Source organism: Berkeleyomyces rouxiae (assembly GCF_048999995.1).
Source record: "Berkeleyomyces rouxiae strain 22BRR77 chromosome Unknown BrBRR77_ptg000002l, whole genome shotgun sequence".
Taxonomy (NCBI): domain Eukaryota; kingdom Fungi; phylum Ascomycota; class Sordariomycetes; order Microascales; family Ceratocystidaceae; genus Berkeleyomyces; species Berkeleyomyces rouxiae.
This window is the reverse complement of record NW_027396492.1, coordinates 840,030-860,200: the sequence shown is the minus strand read 5'-3', so window position 1 is coordinate 860,200 and position 20,171 is coordinate 840,030. Positions and strand designations below refer to the sequence as shown.

General features: G+C 53.6%; 6 protein-coding genes across 6 annotated transcripts; 4 read left to right on the top strand and 2 right to left on the bottom strand.

Moving 5' to 3' along the window:
• Positions 1–279: 279 nt before the first annotated feature.
• On the bottom strand, positions 280–3,147 carry BROUX77_001781 (uncharacterized protein; the record flags this gene model as incomplete). The annotated part of the gene is made up of 1 exon (XM_073746248.1): positions 280–3,147. The coding sequence occupies one exon, from the start codon at positions 3,145–3,147 to the stop codon at positions 280–282; it is 2,868 nt and encodes a 955-aa protein (XP_073606863.1).
• Positions 3,148–4,005: 858 nt separating this feature from the next.
• BROUX77_001780 (uncharacterized protein) lies at positions 4,006–4,384 on the top strand (the record flags this gene model as incomplete). Its single annotated transcript, XM_073746247.1, has 3 exons — positions 4,006–4,056; positions 4,111–4,225; positions 4,299–4,384. The coding sequence occupies 3 exons, from the start codon at positions 4,006–4,008 to the stop codon at positions 4,382–4,384; spliced, it is 252 nt and encodes an 83-aa protein (XP_073606862.1).
• Positions 4,385–4,646: 262 nt separating this feature from the next.
• Positions 4,647–6,091, bottom strand: BROUX77_001779 (uncharacterized protein; the record flags this gene model as incomplete). The annotated part of the gene is made up of 2 exons (XM_073746246.1): positions 4,647–5,512; positions 5,578–6,091. The coding sequence occupies 2 exons, from the start codon at positions 6,089–6,091 to the stop codon at positions 4,647–4,649; spliced, it is 1,380 nt and encodes a 459-aa protein (XP_073606861.1).
• Positions 6,092–8,803: 2,712 nt separating this feature from the next.
• On the top strand, positions 8,804–10,325 carry BROUX77_001778 (uncharacterized protein; the record flags this gene model as incomplete). Its single annotated transcript, XM_073746244.1, has 3 exons — positions 8,804–8,846; positions 8,942–9,217; positions 9,289–10,325. 3 exons carry the CDS (start codon positions 8,804–8,806, stop codon positions 10,323–10,325), a joined length of 1,356 nt encoding a protein of 451 aa, XP_073606860.1.
• An 804-nt stretch (positions 10,326–11,129) lies between these two features.
• On the top strand, positions 11,130–12,767 carry BROUX77_001777 (uncharacterized protein; the record flags this gene model as incomplete). The annotated part of the gene is made up of 1 exon (XM_073746243.1): positions 11,130–12,767. One exon carries the CDS (start codon positions 11,130–11,132, stop codon positions 12,765–12,767), a length of 1,638 nt encoding a protein of 545 aa, XP_073606859.1.
• Positions 12,768–13,000: 233 nt separating this feature from the next.
• On the top strand, positions 13,001–16,509 carry BROUX77_001776 (uncharacterized protein; the record flags this gene model as incomplete). Its single annotated transcript, XM_073746242.1, has 2 exons — positions 13,001–16,342; positions 16,402–16,509. The coding sequence occupies 2 exons, from the start codon at positions 13,001–13,003 to the stop codon at positions 16,507–16,509; spliced, it is 3,450 nt and encodes a 1,149-aa protein (XP_073606858.1).
• Positions 16,510–20,171: the final 3,662 nt, after the last annotated feature.

The following is a 20,171-nucleotide window of genomic DNA, read 5'->3' as shown; positions in this document are numbered from 1 at the left end:
ATAACAAAGCACTTGGTGATCTGTAGGTAGGCTGTGAGCTTTGTGCAAGTGCATACGGTGCCGCTGTGTTGCGGAAATGGACAGTGGAGCACAAAATCATGCAATGCAGGCTTGTAGTAGATGGGTACAAATACATTCAAGACCCCGGCTCTAGCCAAGGTAAACCACGATAACTAACCAACTAATACCAATCACATGAAATTCAGAGGTATCAAACTATAAAGACTACGAAAGGCAAAACTAACTAGGAAAAAATACACAAAATACAAATATACTGCTCTACAGTGGCGGCAAATCCTCGCGACAGTTTGGGCACTGGAGCCGGAACCGCATCCAGCCCTCGAGACACGGTGTGTGGAAGACGTGGCCGCAGGGGGTGACCATGTACGCCCTGCGCGCAAACACTCCCGCCACTCCGGCGACATCCTTTTCACCGGCCGAGAGTACAGGCACCTCCAAGTCCTCGCGACAGATAGCGCAGTCCATGATGCGGATGCACTCTGCGTTGCTGGCAGCAGGCTCGGACGCACCGGCGCCGCTCGAGGACGTCGGACCGGCCATCAGCGGCGACGACGAGTTGAGAGAGGCGATTGATGATGACGATGAGCTGGTGAGTTTGCGCGGCGCCTCCGCAATGCCAATGGGCAGCGGTCCGCTCTCGAGCCCGTCCTCGCGCAGAATCGGGTGGTAGTCCCAGCCGTCGGGGAACCACGACTTGGGCACGCCGATGCGTGCACCTAAAAAGTCCTGGGCCGCAAGCAGCCAGAGCTGCAGCCAGACCCAGCCGACAAACATGGCAAAAGCCCGGAAGTCGGTGGGCAAAAGCAGCGCATTGCCTTCGACGGCATAGAGATATCCAAGCGGGATGAGCCGGGCAATGCTCTGGCCTAGCATGAACTGCCAACTGAGTGCGCGGCGGGAGTTGCGGCTGATATTGCGGTATATCTGGGGGAACCAGAGAGACAAATAGAGCATAGAAAGGCTGTTGAAAATCAAAGAGCGGACTGACCGACGCTGAGCAAAAGTGGAAAGCAAAAGAATAATGAGGCAAACTGCAAAAAGAACGAGACAGCGTGTGACGTGAGTGAAGTTTAGTGTGTTGAATCCAGTGGTGGATATAGGCAAAGAAGCAGCGTTTGTGTTTATGAGCGCTGCAGGACGAGGAGCATTGTTGATAATTTGCTCTTCTATCTCAGCGTCAATGTCCTGATCTGATGGAATAATGATGGGTGGAGATGGGGATCGCCGGGTTGTGGGTAGCAGAGTGTCCGTCTCGGCTTCATCATCTGGCTCGTGTAGAGGACTAGGTGCTCGCGGAGATGGGCCGGTCGTGTTCCCAGGGACGGGGGTAACAGTGGCTGTAGTGGTGCCAACCTGAGGAGGAGGAGGAGCTGGGGTTGATGTAGCAGCAGTTGACGGCGCTACCAAAGCTGGAGCTTGAGCAGCTATGGCCATAGCGCGGGCTCTCTCACGCTCTCTGATCCGATCAGGAAGCTGGGTATGAAAGATCTTGTACATGAAGACAATTCCCATGACTGTCGTCATTAGAGAAACAAACACCAATGCAACAACCGTCATGGACGAGTGGGACGTGAGTAGAAACACCATGATGAACATCATCAGCAGGCCGTCGGCAATACCCATAATAGAGATGGTAACGAAGCTTACGCGGCCCAGCGTTGAGGGCGTTGAAGACTCGCGCATTTGCTGCTTGATCAGATAAAGCTGTACAGAAAGCACGCTCAGCAGACCAATAAGCACGTGATTCAGCTGAGCTCTCGCAACAGGCGCTCTGAAGCCGGTGAGGTGGCGGCCCTCGGCCAGCGGTACGCTAGGCGGCCCAACGCTCTCAAGGTAGAAGCCGCAATCGGGCGAGTAGACAACAGCCGACATTTGCAACGGCGGTACATATGACATGGGTGCGCCGTGGGGGAAGCGCAGCTCGCGCTCCATGTCGTCAAAGACATCGCGCACAGTCTCGCGCGGGCGGCCTTGTAGCAGCTTATCTTTGTCGGGGGGCAGCAACTGGAGGAACACGAGGTATTCGCACTGCGGCATGGGCGAAAAGGCATTTCCGTAGTCGTCGGCGCTCCATGAGATGCGCGGATCGGAAAACAGTTCGTTCTCCTTGATGGCTAGCCGGTGTGTCAGCGAGGCGTTTAGAGCATGGCGCCCCGACAGAAACATTTCCTTGGATGGCGCCAATAACGGAAGCCCAAAGATGCCGTCAAACTTGTCGCTTGTGGTGGTCAAAAGCGCGGCGCCGGCAACAGGCCAGTGGAGGCCGTAGAGCGACATGTCCCACATCTCGTAGTTCCCGCTCTCGTCTTCCATGGAAATAGAGGCCGACAGCGGCTGGGCACGATACTTGGCCGTGAACTTGGGATCTAGGGTCTTGCCATCCTCTGGCGGCGGAAAATAGCCCCTGGCCTCGGATGGGAGGTCATGAAAGGTAAGCTTCATAGTGCCGTGGGTAGACTGGCTGAGATTCCAGCCCCAGTCCTCGTCAATCTTGAGCCAGTCGACAAATGGCGACAGCTGGGTTAAATTAAAATCCTGAGCTATCGGCAGTGCGCCTGGCACACGTGATTGGGTCCAGCTGCCGGTGACCACGCCCGACATGTTCTGCCACACCGGCACTTCGCGGGAGTCCCACGTCTCGTCATGGCTGTCAATGTGTAGAGAGGCATCGCGGTGGCGGTCGCTACATTTCGAGCGGAAGCCATCAAGTCCGTGCCACGAGTAGTTGTCGCCACGGCGGAAGCCTGTGAGGTTCAGGAAGCCGCCCGGGACGCCAATGTATTCTTCCTCGGGCGTTAGAGTAGAGTTCCCGAGAGGATCCTGGGCCTCGCCATCGTCTCGGGACAACAGCTTTGGGATATCGATATCCGCGTCCGCAGTCTCGCTGGCGTTTATCTTGGGAGCAAATGACTCCCAGGTCGCATTTTGCAGCACCTGCAGGGCGTATTTTTCATGGTCCAGGCGCTGCGAGCCAACGTCGCCCAGCGGGAGCATCCCCGAGTCGCTGTCAGGGCTCATTATCAGCCATATCAGCACGGCAAGCAGAACATATGCCGGGAAAGACTCGTTGCCGCGCCTTTCCACGGGCGTCGTCGGGGTTTCCGGCGGCCGGTCCGGCACTGGCATTGTGGGGATGGGTGGCAGCACCTAGCGCCGTCGGCAGGGCGGGAAGCTTGTATCGGCAGACAGCCAGAGATGGGCTGCGGTATGTGCAAGGCCCTAGGGAGTGCTGCCTGAGGATGTGTCTGTGTCGAAATATCGTCCGATGGTCGTCGAGGTGTGGCTCGGGATATGTCGTGATACTAGCGGATGATGCTGAAGAAGCCAGCTGGAAGCAGGCAGCGAGGCCGGTGGGGGTCTGGAAACAAAAGCAAGAAAAAAGAGCTTAGCCACGGGCGAACAAACAGATCTGCAAATTTGCAGCGAGCAAAATATCTGCGCGCATGACAGAAGATCAAAGGGAAAACGCAATGCGGCGGTGGTGAAATAAAGTCCAGATGCAGATGCTGCCCTCAGCCAAGCCGCTGGGGCTTAAATGCTGACGCTAACTATCGCTTTAGGCTCCCCCAAGGCTGGTGTTTTGTTTCTACAGGCATCGCCAGCACTGCCCGCGCTGTTGGCGCCCAAAAATACAGGCGCACCCCCCTGTAGCCCCACGTATGCGACGCTGTCCCCTGCCACAGGCTGTTTCGTCCCTCACCGAGGCTAGGCTCCATATAAATTTACTACTGGCAGTTCGCTCACCGAGACCGAGACCGAGACCGAGACCGAGACCAGGCCCGGCCGCTAGCTTGAAGAGCGTCATTCACGTCATACAGGTCGCATCCAGCCAGATCTCAATCGACGGCTTTCTACTCAACGAAACCTCCGCGACCGGCTGAGTCTTTTTACTTCCGACCATTGATCCCTCCCGGCGTACATCCGAGCATCCGGCCCACACGCCAACCCCAAGACTCCAGCCCCTCTTCCTCACCATCACCAGCCATGGACTCCGGTGGAAGCCCCGCGTCAAAGCCTCCCGCCAACAGGGCTGATGTAAACATTTTGAGCTCCTCTATCAGTCAAGACCGTCCGCTTTGCTAACTGCAGTCACAAAAGGCACCTCCTGACGATCCCCACGCCGACCTCAACTCCGCTGTTGAAGAGCTGCTCAATTCCCTAAGCAACAAGTTTGCTGGCGTTTCAAGCGAAATTTTTGCCAAGAGTGAGTCCGCCCATTCTGCTGTGCTCTGTTCCTTTTTGCCTTGGCTGTGGACTTTTGCTGACGTGGTGCGTAGTGGATGAAATGTCTCGCCGGCTGGACAGCCTTGAGACGGCTTTGGCAGCCAAGGAAAAGTCCGAAAGCGATAGCAAGTCTTCATAGATGTGGTTATTGTCAGGTTGCGAGGACTGGGTATGGGGCATTCAGGAAAGCTTCTCTCTCGGACTCTACGCTTCCCTCCATGTGTTTCCACGATTTTGTAATTAGTATTGATTTATTCCATTTATTCTTGACTTGATATACACTGAAATGTCTTGTCTACCCTACTACTAACTACACTTTCCAAACCTAGAGACGCCTAGGCAAGAGTAGGAAAACATAAAGAAAGTAACGGGGAAACGGGCCGTCCGGACGACTGACTTCTTTACAGCTCCTCCTTGATATCGGCAGCCTTCTTCTCGGCCGCGTCCTTGGCAGCCTTGGCCTTTTCGCCAGCGGCACTCTTAATTTCCTCAACAGTTTCGGCAGCAGCATCAGCAGCCTCGCCAGCCTTCTTCGAGGCAGCATCAGCAGCCTCACCGGCCTTCTTCGAGGCAGCGTCCTTGGCCTCGCCGGCCTTCTTCGAGGCAGCATCAGCAGCCTCACCGGCCTTCTTCGAGGCAGCGTCCTTGGCCTCGGTGACCTTCTGGACAACCTTCTCGGCCGCCTCGCCGGCAGCAATCTTGATGTCCTCAAACTTCTTCAGGATGTTGGTCTTGATGGTCAGCTCGTCACGCTTCTCCTCGGCCAGGCCACCCTTGGACAGCATTCCCTGGAGTCTGGTCAACTCCTTTTTGGCGTACTCGTGGTTCTCGCCCATCTTAGTCAGAACACGGAGGTAGTACTCGGCTGACTTCTTCTGAACGTCGGCGCTGAGCTTGGAAGACTCGGCCTTGGCCTGGGTGAGAACATCGGAGACAGTAGAGCCGCCAGTAAGCTTGACAACCAGAGAATCCAGAGCAGCCAGGGTTCCGGCAACGTGGTCCAGGCTGCCTCCAACAGTGCGGTGCAGGCCAGCCTTTTCATTGATAAATTCAACGACGCCCTGTTCGTTGCGAGCACCTTTGTAGTCCTCACCAACAGTGCTGCCAGGGGGGAACCACTTGATGGTGGGGTATGAGGTGATACCCTGCTTCTGAGTAAGCGACTTGCTGTTGGGGGCCTCGCAATCAACCTTGGCGATGACGACCGACTTGTCACGCTTGTAGGTCTCGGCAGCCTTTTCCCACTCGGGGGCAAGGGACTTGCAGTCTTTTTGAACACATACTATGTTAGCAATGGTCTGTTGACATTTGAGCTAGCGGGGGAAAACTTACGAGTGCACCAGGGAGCAGTAAAGGCAACGAGGACACCCTGGTCACCACCAACCTGTTCGACAAAGGAAACATCGGTGAGTATCTGGACAGAGCTGGGCGCAGCCCACTTCTTGCGGATCTTCACACTCGACTTTTGCTCAACAAAGCCAGCCAGATCTTCCAGAGAGCGGGCACCATTATAGTCGTGAGGGGTGTCGCTGACACCGTCGAACCACTTGAGAGTAGGAAAGCCCTGGATGCCGAAGCGCTTGCCGAGAGCACGCTCAGCGTCGGCATCGACCTTGGCGATCTGGACCTTGTCGTTGGCGTGTTCGTAGCCAGAGGCAAGCTCCTCGTACACCGGGGCCAGGGTCTTACAGTGGCCACACCACGGGGCAAAGAACTTGACCAGAGTGGGCTTGCCGCTCTTCAAAACGACGTCGTCAAAGTTGGAGGGGGCGAGGTTGATGACGGCGGATTTGGCCGTAGCCACGGCCACGAGGGCCGAAACCACAAAAGTCCGAAGGCTGACCATTGTAGCGGAAAGATGTATTTGTGTGTGCGTATAGGCGAGCTTCGAACAGAACAAAGTCGGGAGGTATGGATAAAGGGTAGTGGGAGCTTGGAGCTTGGATCTTGTGTAGTCGGTGAGTCAATCACAGATGACGATGCTAGTTGAAGTGGTAGAATTGAGTGTAATGAGCTTGTAGCTCTGGAGCTTAAGTAGCAAGAAATGCAGGACGCGGAGAAACCAGAGTTCCCGGGTGGGCTAACTGTAAGCTCTTGATCTCTAAGCAAGCGAAGGAACGAGCTGGCCTCTTCCTCGGCCCCCTGCGCTGAGTTAAGCATTTGCCAAAGGTCAAGCTGGCTGAGGGCGCCACAATTACGTCGGCTTCAGCCACAGTGGTCCCGCTGTCATGTGGCGTAGTTTTTTGTCTCCAAGAGCAGCCCTCACGAGATGGAGATGCTCGTGTTTAGAGCATCACCGCGCACATGTTCGCCAATATCGCCTCCCAGTTGTGATGGAACAACTGCTCTTTATGGCTTGTGATGCGCCTTTCTCCAAATTGCCGTCATAGCGGCATTTGCAGCCAGCCTTGTTCCGGACAGAAAAGCCTATAAGCCGCCTACAGCACACGACATGCTGAATCTGGATGAGCGAGGTGTGCCGTGTCTGGGTGAGACGCGCAGGGAAGAACCGCCAAGTAAGAGCCAAAGAAGCAAAATAATTAGCAAAAGGGCCCAGGTTGGCTGGGATTGGCAGCCCTCTAATACTGGCAGAGGCCTCTGGCATGTAATACTAATGGCAGCGGCTCGAGTTGAAGTGAGGGCCCCAAACTGGTTCTTCTTACCGACTACAAGATCGGAATTGTATGTGACATTGGTCTATATAGAGCAACTCTGTCTCGGACCGCAGCTATCTACGTCATCATATCCTTTCGGATCTCAATCTTTTATATAGAGGCTGCCGCTAGTGATGCTGGTTCAGCCATACCTGCGATATAAGTACATGTAGGGATTTACAGCCTATGCTAGAATCGTCTGAGAGTGTCTTATCGGCAGGCTTATTCGCTGCCTGTCAATATCCAACCACAGCTACAACTTCTCTCATTACCAACCCGTGTTATCAATCAGCTGTGATGCAGTTCAGCTCGGTGCAGGATTCACGTGTTAGAGTTCGCCCAGTCGTCCGCTCGGATCGGAGAATCCACAGACAAGGCACAAGCACAAACGCAATAGCTGTGGACTGCGGAATTAAAAGATCCAGCAGTGCGTCACCCTTCGTCATCGGCGTGGGCAAAGGGGCAGCGAACAAGTGCCGATCTCGGAGGCCCTGCCTCTGTGCTACGCTTCAGGATGAACATTCCGGCCAAGAGGGGGCCGGAACTCGCCGGCAGGCTAAAGAGAGAAAGAGAGCCTGTCGTCACAGAGATTGGGACAATCAAAAAAGAAGGGAAAAAAAAAACTTCCAACTCTCTCTCCGCTCACTTCGGCCCGTTCTCTCTCAGCACCGTAAAAGCCCTCACCTCACGCCTTTTCTACTCTCGCGTAATAGATACTGCCTCTGTAGCCAACCACAGTCTTCATTCGGCCACAAAGACTTGTACCATTTGTGTGGCTAAACTATGTTGGCCCTGGCCGCCCCGATTCGGCCGTCTCCTATGCTCGGCGTCTATTCCCTCCCTCCTTTAAGCCGAGCCTATCAAGGGTTACCTCCCGTGCTAAGGGTTTTTGCGTTTCCCATCACTCGATTCTTTTATGTTTGCTTCAGATAACGGCCACTAACACGCCCAAGACAAGCGGCTTTGCTACGGACACGCCTTTGAGCCCGCATTCTCCCTGCACGCTGGCTTCGACGAAACTCCTCTACCCCGGCTCTACCACTATTCGCAAGTACATACATACAGTTCCACTCTGGGCCGTAGGCCTAGTCTCTGATCCTCTGCCTCACTTACTTCCACAACGCCCACCATGTTGAGCCCAGTTTGTTCCCCAGACTACCAAGAAGAAGCTTTGGTAATTTGCTTCTGCCCGCCTGCTTACGAGAACAGCAGTCCGCTTGCTGACCTTCTCCGGCATCGCCGCTTTGGCTGCTCCCCTATCTCGCGCTGTCGTTGTTGAACCTCCGCGGCCATGGGTGTACCAGTCGTTGTACCTATGCATTTTGAGCCGCCATGCGTCCTATTCCGACCGGCTGTCTCAGACACAAGCCGTAAGACAAGCTATCTAATCAACGTTTTTTCTGCTGCAAGTAACTCTACTTGCATGCTTGCATCGTTGCAATCATGATGCTACATTTCCCCCCACACACTCATATTGGGGATTCCTAATTCCCTGTGGTCGAATATAGACACTAGTCCCAAGCTGGCTAAGGCCTGTGGTGGTCAAGTTCCTCAAAGATTTCCCGAGACTAAGGCTCTAGAGCGCCAACAAGGGCGTGCCCGAAACGAGGAAGCAATAGGAAGCTGGCTGGGGCGTGGGAAGACTCCGGCCTCGCTCTAACACAAGTGTCGCTACATAAAAAATGGCCGGAGCGGAGGAGATTCGGGTAGCCCAGGACACCACAAGTCCGGTTTGAATTCTACTATAAAGTCTGGGGTTGTTCTTCTCTACGTGATGTCGAGTCGGCTCTAGCATTCATTTCTTTAACACCCTGTTCTGTCTTATAAATTCTACAGCATCATTGTATCAGCTCTCTCCTGTCTTCTCACCTATCTGCCTTTGATCCTTCTTTCCCGTCGCCGTCATGTCTATCGTCTCCGAGCCCGAATTCGAGCAGGCTTACAAAGGTAGGTCGCTCCATACCCATCCCCTTCATCAGTCTCATCATTCTTCGATGGATAGCAACCTCTCTATTCTATAACCCGACTAACACCCGCAACAGAGCTTGTGAGCTCTCTCGAGAACTCCACCCTTTTCGAGAAGAACCCCGAGTACCGCACTGCTCTCAAGGTCGTTTCTATCCCTGAGCGTATCATCCAGTTCCGTGTCGTTTGGGAGGATGATAAGGGCCAGCTGCAGGTCAACCGCGGTTTCCGTGTTCAGTTCAACTCGGCCCTGGGTCCCTACAAGGGCGGCCTGCGCTTCCACCCCTCGGTTAACCTCTCAATCCTCAAGTTCCTTGGGTTCGAACAAATTTTCAAGAATGCCTTGACTGGACGTAAGTGGAAAAGTAGTCCCCAATCATGTTAATCACACAACTCATACTAACATGTCCTCTGTCCTCTACAGTGTCCATGGGCGGTGGCAAGGGCGGTGCTGACTTTGACCCCAAGGGCAAGTCCGACAACGAGATTCGCCGCTTTTGTGAAGCCTTTATGCGCGAGCTGAGCCGCCACATTGGTGCCGACACTGACGTGCCCGCCGGCGACATTGGTGTTTCGGGCCGTGAAATCGGCTGGCTGTTCGGTGCCTACCGCAAGTACCGCAACCGGTGGGAGGGTGTCCTGACGGGCAAGGGCCTGTCGTGGGGTGGCTCGCTCATCCGTCCCGAGGCCACGGGCTATGGTCTGGTGTACTATGTCGAGTACATGCTGCAGGAGGCTGGACGGGGCTCGTTTGCCGGTAAGCGTGTCGCCATCTCGGGCTCGGGCAACGTCGCTCAGTATGCGGCGCTCAAGTGCCTTGAGCTAGGTGCCACAGTCGTGTCTCTGTCCGACTCCAAGGGTTCGCTGATTGCCAATGACAGCGAGGGCTTCACAGCTGAGGAAATCAGCAAGATTGCCGACCTCAAGGTAGCCCGCAGCGCCCTGACGGCCTTTGACGCTGGCTCCAAGTTCAAATACATTGATGGTGCTCGGCCGTGGGTGCACGTCGGCAAGGTCGACATTGCCTTGCCGTCGGCTACGCAGAACGAGGTGTCCAAGGAGGAGGCCCAGACGCTGGTAGCCAATGGATGCATTGCCATTGCTGAGGGCTCCAACATGGGCTGCACACAGGAGGCTATTGAGGTCTTTGAGGCCGAGCGTGCGGCCAAGGGAAGCTCTGCCATCTGGTACGCACCCGGAAAGGCGGCCAACTGCGGCGGTGTGGCCGTGTCGGGCCTGGAGATGGCGCAGAACTCGCAGAGACTGCCGTGGACGTCGGAGGAGGTTGACGCCAAGCTCAAGAAGATTATGAAGGACGCCTTTGAGAACGCTCTGGCCACGGCCAAGGAGTACGTGGTGGCCAAGGACGGCGAGCTGCCGTCGCTAGTGGCTGGCTCTAACATTGCCGGCTTTGTCAAGGTGGCCCGCGCCATGAAGGACCAGGGCGACTGGTGGAACTAGATGCAGTACTAGCTGCCTTGGATTCAGGATTGATGATTTCTGGTCTCCATGCGATATGATACCCCTAATGAGCTTTTTCTCTAGCGCCCACATATCTGCTGCATCTTGTTTTTCCTAGTGAAATCTGAAGCATGCAACCAACGTATGAGCGGCCCTCACAGATTTGTATACAAAAAGCAATGTACATAGTAAACAACGAATTGGCTTCACCTGACTCTTTTTAACGTGACTAAGCTACATGAAATGCCTTACACGGTTCGCTGCAAGGTGGACACAGGGCTCCGAGCCTGCTAACTATGAGAAGACAAGACCGTGATCATCGGGGCCTTCCGACCCCGCCGAAAAGCTGAAAATTCCCGGGGGGAGGGTAACCGAAAAACAAAAAAGAAAAGCGTTTCACACACTCGAAATAAAAGACTTCAGCACAAGTTTTTTCAACTTGCATTTGTGAAAAAAAAAAAAAAAAAAAAAAAAAAGGAAAGAAATGAGCAAAAAGTATTCAACCCTCATGATAACAGAGGACAAAAATATGTTCTCACCAACCGGAGTCGATCCGGTGACCTTTCGATCGCAATTCTTTCAAGTTACAGTCGAACGTGATAACCAACTACACCATGGTGAGTGACGACAATGGTTAACCACTGCGCATGGCTTGTTAATGATTTGGGCTGCTAAATATCTTATAAAGGCAACCTTCCCTCCAAAACTTCCCTCCTACAACTCCAGGAAAAGGAGGTAACCCTAAGCAACCCTCGAACTCACCACACAAACGAAGACAACAACGACGGCGACATCGACGCGAAGATGTCTAGCCAACAGAGGCAGGCTTTCGAGAAGCAAAGCCGTATGCTTGAAAGTCGACGAAAAGTCGTCGAGGATCTTATACTCCCGCTGCTAGAGGCATTCGAAGCCAAATGCGCGGAGTACAAGGACGAACTGAACGCGTCCGCGATCGACACAACACTGAACACCATCGAGACCATGACCGCCACACTCATGGTCACCCTTCTCAACGGGTCGCCCCCCGCTGACGCCACCGCCACCCGGACTGAGACGACAAATGACACCAACAAGACGAAGGCCGGATCTACCCAGGCTCAGAAGACGAAGCCGGCCGACCAGCGGGCCCCCCCGACGCGACAAGAGGCGCCCGAACCGAAGGCAACGTATGCAGGAGTTGCCGGCAACGCAGTAGCCCAACCCGCTACTACGAAGGCTGCCCAGCAAGGTGGCCAACCCTCCAACGAGCCCAAGCAGTCGGGTGAGTGGGAGGCCGTCTCTAGCAAGAGACAGAAGAAGAGAAAGAGAGCTGCCGCCAAAAGCTCCGAAACCCCCAGCCCTGAGAAACGCGTCTCCAAGCCGGAAGCGCGCCAGGATGACCGAATCTTCGTCCGCTTGGTCAGCGGATCCGACAAACGTGAAGCAGACAGCTTCATTGTAACGAACCAGCTGCGCGCACTGAGTGACAGCATCAAAGGGGCGCTACTTGGCGCCTATCACATTAGGACTGGCTTTGCCCTAAAGCCGCGCAACGCGGAGGGCCGCACTGCACTCCTGGAGCAGTCAGAAGCCATTAAGGAATGGTTCGGTCCCGGCACTACTATCGACAAGGCGTCCGTGTGTGACGCCTACATAGTTGGGCCTGTAAACAGATACATCAGCCTGGGCAGTGCTGGTAGCGCTGAAGTCACACCCGACATGATTGCGGAGTGTTTCGAGGCGGCCACCAAAGCCACCCCCGAACACGTCAGCCCGAGTTACAAGGGCAACGAAGCGACCTTCGTGGTCAAAATCCCAGCTGAGGGTACCAAGGTCCCCAGACAAATTAGGATGGGATCCAGACTTATTCTCACCCGCCTTCTGCTCGAAAGGCCCAAGGCGCAGAAGCAGTGCACCAAGTGCTTTGCTTGGCACAATGAGAAGCTCTGCGCGAGAGCCCAGCTGTGCAGACACTGCGGCTCTAGCGAACACGCAAGCGATGAACACCCCACTTGCTGCACCGTGCCACACGAATGCGTGTCTAAGTGCATAATTTGCCGAGGCCCACACCCGGCAGACGACCCGGAATGCCCTCTCCGAAATAGAAACCTTAGCGCGCAGGAGAAGCGAGAAACCCGCACAGCGCAGCAGGAGAAGTACGTGGGAGTCCGCAATGAAAAGTGCGGGAAAATCCACAGATCTCAGGGAATCACAGAGCCAGAAACCTTAACAGACCCACCAGCCGCGAGACAGGAGACTAGCGTGGCGGTAGAGGACCTGACTTCCCAGGAGCCTCCGGCCGCCCAGCCCCACCTCCCAGCCCCGGAGGCCCCAGACGTGGAGACACAGGGTTCGGAGCAGGACACGCCAAGGACGCACGCCTCAAGAGAGCCCAGTAGTGCCCCCAAGCCAATCCGCACTAGCAAGCGGACCGCCAATCGACCCAAGCCCAGTGATAACTAATGTATAGTACAAACACACAAGGAATCAACGGGCTGAAAATATTTCAGTTCAATGCTCATCGTGGTTACAACAACCACATTGCCGCCATTCAGACGGCAATAGCAGTAAAAGCGGACATAGTTTGCGTCCAAGAACCATACATTGGGAGAGATTTAGCAGAAGCGAAGACGGTTTACGTTGGATACTACCGCACCTATGCACCATGCGCGAAGTGGGTAGAGCGTCCAAGAACGATGACGTACGTCCGAAAGGACCTAGTCTCAGAGCAAGTCACGACAGCCGACAACATGGGACATCGTGACATGGTGATTGTGCGCCTGAGCCAAGGGACCATGATTGCCAACATATACAACCCAAACCCGGGAGACGATCAACGCTGGATAGCCGCCGCTAAAACACAGGAAATCGTGCGGGGGCAGAAAGCAATACTGTGCGGAGACTGGAACACACACTCACCCATGTGGGATAGTGAATCCAACGAGTCCTCCGACAGTGACAAACTGGTAGATTGGGTTGAGGAGTCGGGGGCCGTCCTCTTGAACGTCCCGGACATCGCAACCTGTCATGCCAACCCAGCATCCCCCTCGGTGATAGACTTGTCATTCGCCACGGTGGAGCTCAACACAGGACACCTCTGCACCACGGAAGTACGCAGTGATCTCGACTGCGGGAGCGACCATGAGGTGTTGATCACGACGGTCACTGGAGCCCCCGCTCAAAGATCTGGCCGCACGGCGAGGTACAAGATGGACCAGATGGACAAAGAAAGGTTTCTGAAGCTGTGCGCAGAAGAAGCCGCTGGCCTCTCAATACATCAAATGACAACTCCAGAGGAGATCGACCTAGGAGCCAGGAGGATCGGAGAAGCTATGACCCGGGCTCTGGATAGGTCCACCCCCAAGACTGTTGGCAAGGGGACTGGAAAACGATGGTGGAACAGTGACTGTGACTCTGCAGTCCGAGAGTTACGCCGAGCGAAAGTTGCGTGGCTGGCACACCGGGGAAACGATGTGTTCGAGCTGTACAAGGCCAAGCGTAAGATTTTCCACGCAGAAGTGCGCAAGGCCAAGAAGGAAATGTGGAAGCGGAACATCGAGGCCATCCAGGAACCGGGTGACGTCTTCAAGGCACTGAGATGGACGCGGGCTGCGGCCACGTACAGCATGCCTCCTCTGGCTTCAGGGAGCAGAACGGCGTCCACGACAACCGAAAAGGCGCTGCTGCTCCTAGACACTCATACACAAGCCGAAGAGTTAGAAGAAGAAGCAACCGAAAACTTGAGCAACCGACGAGATAGGGCAGCACGAGAACTTGGTGAAGTGACCGAAGAGGAAGTCCGCACCGCGCTCTTCCGACCGGGCAACACAGCGCCAGGTACAGACGGCATCCCTAACAGCGCCTGGAAGACCGCATGGAAAGTTCTGGGTCCACACTTGACGGCACTGTTCCGAGACTGTCTGGAGGTTGGTTGGCATCCGAAATCCTTCAAGACAGCCGTTCTGGTAGTCATCCCGAAACCAGGGCGAGATAAATCGCTCCCAAGAAGCTACAGGCTCATCTCACTCCTCTCGACGTTGGGAAAGGGTCTGGAAAGACTGGTGGCACGTCGCCTGGCGGTCCAAGCAGTTGAACTCAAGATCATCCCCCGCGCCTACGCTAGCGCAGTGCCACGGCGCGCGGCTGCGGACCTGACACTAGCTCTGGCGGACAAGATAAAAGGGAGGTCAAGGTACAAAGAGACAACCACTTTCGCCACATACGACATCAAGGGTGCGTTTGACGCCGTGAAGCGAAGACAAATGGTCCGCCGGCTCAGGCAGCAAGGTTGGCCAACGAAGCTGATCAGGTGGGTCGAATCTTTCCTGACCGGGCGAGAGGTCTCCCTGTCCATAGAAGGAGGGGAAGCGGTCACTAGGAAAGTAGGAGGCAGTCTGCCTCAAGGCTCCCCGGTGTCCCCCATCCTCTACATGCTATATATGGCGGACTTGCACAGCACGTGCATGGGACTTGGATACGCAGATGACGGCCTGCTCGCGGTATCGTCAAGAAATGCAAAGACAAACAATCTCTCTATCACCGAACTTCTGTCCAAGGTCGATAGGTGGTGCAGAGAAAACGAACTCGAGCTAGACTGGGACAAGACAGGACTGCTACACTGCCGGCCTGGTGGCTGCTCGGCCAAGAACACCGTCGAGCTTCCGAATGGCAACATCCTGAAGCCGTCAAAGTCCTTGAGATGGCTTGGCGTGTGGTGGGACTCTGCTTTCAACTTCGCGGAGCACGCCAAACAGGTCACGGCCAAGGCTAAGAGAACTACCAACGCCCTTCGCGCACTTGCTGGAGTGTACCATGGCACCCCGGTGAAGAGCCTGCTACATGTGGTGAGGAGCTGTGTGCTCCCGCAACTGACATATGCGTCATCCACGTGGTCTTTCTTCATGCATAAAACCAGAGGGACTCAGAGATTGGAACTGGCACTGAGAGCTGCCCTTAGAGCTGCCCTGCCAGTCTATTGCACGACGCCCATCAAGCTACTGCACATCTTTTCCGCGGTGCCGACCATGGAGATGCTGCTCAGAGACTATGAGAGGGCTGCTGCCATCCGCGCGTCTACGGTAGACAACTACCACCCTTTGTACAGCACAGAGCTAGGTGGTCACATAGACGAGTACAAGAAGATGCTTCCGAACCCTATACACGAGTCCGAGAAACTTCTTCCAGAAGAGAAGGGCCCACCGGAGCCCCTGCCCCCGCAGCTGGACAAAGATGAGGCTGCTGAGCAGCACCAAAGAGAAGTTGCCGAGTCAAACCCAAACACTGTATGGGCCTACTCAGATGGCTCGCGCGACGAGAACGGCAGAACAGGAGCAGGCTGGGCGATCTTCAGCGGAGGCACTAAGCTTTGCGAAGGGTTTGGGTCCTGTGGTACCCTGCGAGAAGTTGCGGATGCCGAGGCTGTCGCTGCCGTCAACGCGGTCCGAGCAGCTGTCGAAAATGCTCCTCCGGAGGCGGGTAGCCTGTACCTGTGCCTCGATAACCTGGGCGTAGCGCAACGCATCCCCTGCAGATCCAAAAAGAATGGCACATCCCAAGGAGAGGTTGATGAGATCCGCCGGTTGCCTCACGACTGGAAGGGAGGCACCGAGCACTTGTCACTGGATGCAGCGGTTGGCGCTGTTAGATGGGTCCCGGGCCACACCAACGTCCCCGGAAACGAGCTCGTCGACGGGCTGGCAAAGAGAGGATGTGAGAGCGAGGTCCTGCTTGTCCGGCCTGGCGGCATGTCCCTTGCGTCAGCACGCAGATGGAAGAAGTTGCAGCTGAACGCCGAGTTCAAGGCGTGGACCGAGAGTTGCGAGCCTAGAAGCCACATTGGGGCTCGCTTCGAGTCGACAAACGCCTACAAGGTTGACTGGCTTAAGGGCCAACACAGATCCACCATCGCTCGCATCCTGACTGCCCGAGCGGGCCATGGCGACTTCGCGGAGTATCATGACCGGTTCGACCACACAGAGGCCGAGAAGAACTGCCCGCTTTGCCAGCAGCCAAAGGAACCCTTCCACCCTTGGTCCTGTGTGAGCAACAAGCGACGACTGCGGAAGAACTTTGTCAAAAAGCTACTCCGCAAAAACAGCTCATGCAAGTATCTTGCAAAGAGATTGGAGGTGAAATGGCGCCATTACAGAGCGCACGCACCGAGAGAGGCGACCCCATCAACGGGCGCAACAATTTCAGAGGATGAACGAGCGAGGGGGAGCGGGGGGAGGTGATGAGAGTGGTTTTGTTTTTTGCTGTGTTTCTGCGTGTTTTGTGTTCTTTCATTTTCTTTGCTATTCCCTTTTTTTTTTTTTTTTTTTTACTTGTTTTCTTTTGCTCATAGCGGAGTGTGGACCACTGGTTCTTCGGGGCTTGGGGATGGTGCGCCATCCCGAACACACAGAAACTATGCGGCGTGTCGAGCGGAGGACTTTAAATTTCCGTCCGGTAACCAATCCGACGTCGTTTGATCTTAGTGATTTTGGTAGACGTTAAATATAGTCAAGTCAAGTCTATCTTATAAAGGCAACATTTTTTGGTTTTTCTTCCAACGACAAAGCACCACAACTACATGCACACCCAGACACATCAAACATGACAAGCCTACTCTCTTGACTTCCTTGACTTTTCTGCCTCGTCTCAAGAACCGACACTTTCTCGTTCATACCAGCACCACCATGCATAAATTCCTCTTATCTGTACAACTCGAACCATGACCTTACATCTTCTGCCACCCTCCCCCGGTCCACTTCGTATCGTGTTGGCGATGTCACACAACACCACAACAGCTTTTCAAGCCCTGAGCTAATCTGAGCGAGAGTAGGCAGGTATTGGCCGTATAGGGACAGTGTTTTCAGACACGGCCACAGCATCCACATTCAGTACATGCAGACAAATCCGGGCCGCTTCTGTTGTTGCATATCACCGGGGCTCGAACCAGGCAAATCGCTTTAGATAAATCAGCATCCCGTGATCTACAAGTGCTGCTACGCATAGAGTTTCCTTCGTTTGCTCCCTCTATTGATCCACCCATGCCGTGCAACTACAGCCTAGGTTCCAATTGAGTTCCAAGACGACACTGGTCGGCGCATATATAAACTCTATTAGTGGCCGGAAGAATCTAACCCGGTCAAGGATTCTAGGCATAAATCATAGGCAATGCGGTTCCGAGTCACCGTTACCCATGCTCCACCTCACGTCTCTTGGGCAGAAGCCTCACTTGGGCAAAGCTCTCTAGCAAAGCCTTACTTGCCTCCCTTGGCTCTCTTACACTTCCCATATATAGTAACTCTGGTCACGCGAAGAACTGGAAGCCAAGCCTTGTACGTGGCTATGGAAATATTTACCCCTGACCTTATAGCAGCTCAATGTATATTAGGCTGGAGGCTCGGCAATACTATAGCACATGAACACAAAAGACCTTCGTTTTCTTTTTGTTGCATAATCTTCCAGTGTTTCCTCTTGAGGTTCTCTCTGTCTCTTGCCTGTCTTCTTTTTCTCCTTGGGCTCATTTCCTTGCATGAGCTGAGTGTTCCCCGGCTGCTGTGACTCCCAGCTCATTTCCAGCTAGGCGTCCAAACATCTTTTTGTCTTGGATGAAGCCGACACCATCTCGTGTCAGGTTTGCACACAAGAGAGGCTTTGATGGCTGTGGTAAAAGTGGCCATTGACCGTAAGCCTGACGTCTGCATCCCAATCTCGCTAGCACTCAAAACTATAGACTCATACCACATAGCCATTGTAGTCATCTCAGCAGACCAGGCCTGTTTTGTTTCTTTAATACTTGATTGGTTGACATGTCGACTTACACCCATACATCCATCAGGCCATCACATTCTCTCAATGCCTTGATACCTAACCTGTATACAAGCACTACAGCTGATCGAAATGTCACAATATGCAATGCAGGGGCATTGCACTTCCATTAGCACAAAATTTGATCTATAAAAAGAACAAGGCAATGCCCGCGCGACTATGGAATCCGCCCTTTTCCAAAACAAGGCGTCTGTAAGCCACCAGTCAGCTCGTGTTTGATAGGAACTGGCAGGATTTTTTTTCTTTTCTTTGTCGGAGAAAAAAAGAAAGGGGGGGGTTCTGTGGCTGCCATGCCGCCAGACCATGACGCTTCCAGTTCAGGCGATGGAACTGCCGGGAAAATTCAAAAGGGTCCTATGAAACTGGCAGATGAAGCATATCACTGCATATCACATTGATACTGCAACGCAGGATACAGAGTAAATATGCGCCTGTACCGGGCAAAAAAACAAAGTATGCAGGCTAAATGGCAAAAGGGGGGTGGGGGTTGGACCTGGTATGATTTGTAACACAAAGAGCCCAAGTCAAGGAGACAGATCGAAGAAGGACAGGGAGCAATGAAAAGGGCGAAGCATTGGGCTGGTGGGAAGAAAAGATTGGTTGTAAATGCTCGTTTTGGTACTTCTTCGGGCATGTCACCGAAAATGCTACTCTCCGATAAGCCACTCCCACTTCCTGGCCTCTGATATTTACCAACAAGTCCCGACCCCAGCCCCAACTTTTACTCCTGTTCAAAATGCGGAGAGTTTGTATGACTCTTCTTTCTCTTTTTCACTTGTACCAAAGAATAGAGCTCATCCTCCAAACATCAATACACGAGTCTTCACACTATTGCTGTCCTTCGAGGTTTAGGTGAGGCTCACTCTGTTTCACCTCGGGAGGTTTGAGATTCATTCTGCGTGACGTTGCGCTTGTGGACACTATTATGTAAGGTTTTAAATGGGTCTTTCATCTCTGTGCTACATGTTAGGCCCGCGGAAATAGTATGTGTAATAATAATAGACATAAGACACAAATCAAGATGTCATGTGGAGTTGTAAGAGAAAGTAGCAGGTCACTGAGCCTTGTGCAACCATAACCCAGATAACCCTAGTGATGCATCCAGGCTCTTGTTCATCTGTGTCACCCTGACATGGCTAACCCAGGTCTGTTTTGGATCTCAACCCTAACAACATCCCTACCCCGGCAATCTGCCATTAATTCTTCCAACCTTCTTTCATATTTCTTTTCTTCGGTACCTCGACGTCAAAGAATCTCTAAATTACGCCTTGCTGGTTTTGTGTGTGGATCTGATCCACATTTAGCTTAGTTTCATCCCTCACTGAAGACCGATGCCGAGCTTCCGCATCATTCGGACGACTACACGTAATTATTGGTACATACAAGTAATGCTGGCTCATGTGTGTTTTCAATATATGGTGTAGATCTATGTAATGAAAAAGAGAAAAAAAAGAAGACCAACCTCTTGTGTCCTGTTACGTCGTCCGACAGTTGGGCGAGATCATGTTTTGCAACTTGTACTTGCACAAGTACAGCTGCCAATGGAAAAGTTCCAAGGTCGCATTCCCTGCGTTCTATTTTGCTTCTTCCACCTTAAATGCCTGTTCTTTTATTACACAGCGAGGGCCAGTGCGCTCATGGCAGGCTAACACCCGAGCTCCATCAACACGGCCTCATAACCGGCACGTGCCAATCTTTTCCAGGATTTTCTTTCTCCGATTCTCTGCGTGTTGCCCTGAGTTGTAGATAGAGATTATGTAATTCTGCGTTTCCGTCTTCCGGGTGTGTAGGTCGACATGGACGATGCATACGTGAAAGTGCTTGTTGCAAGACCTGATGAAGTGGTGAACTGGTCAGTGCGGCGAGATAGTTAGCTGCCTACGTATGCGTGTATGTATGTATGTAGTCGTGAGGTATGTATCCAAACTTGTATGGGTATGGTACGTAGTATTCACACAGTACGTATGGACATACATGCTACTTGGCTGTCTACAAGTGGAAGTGCGTGTCTGCACTAGGTGTGTATGCGCGAGTATATATGTGCGACCCAAG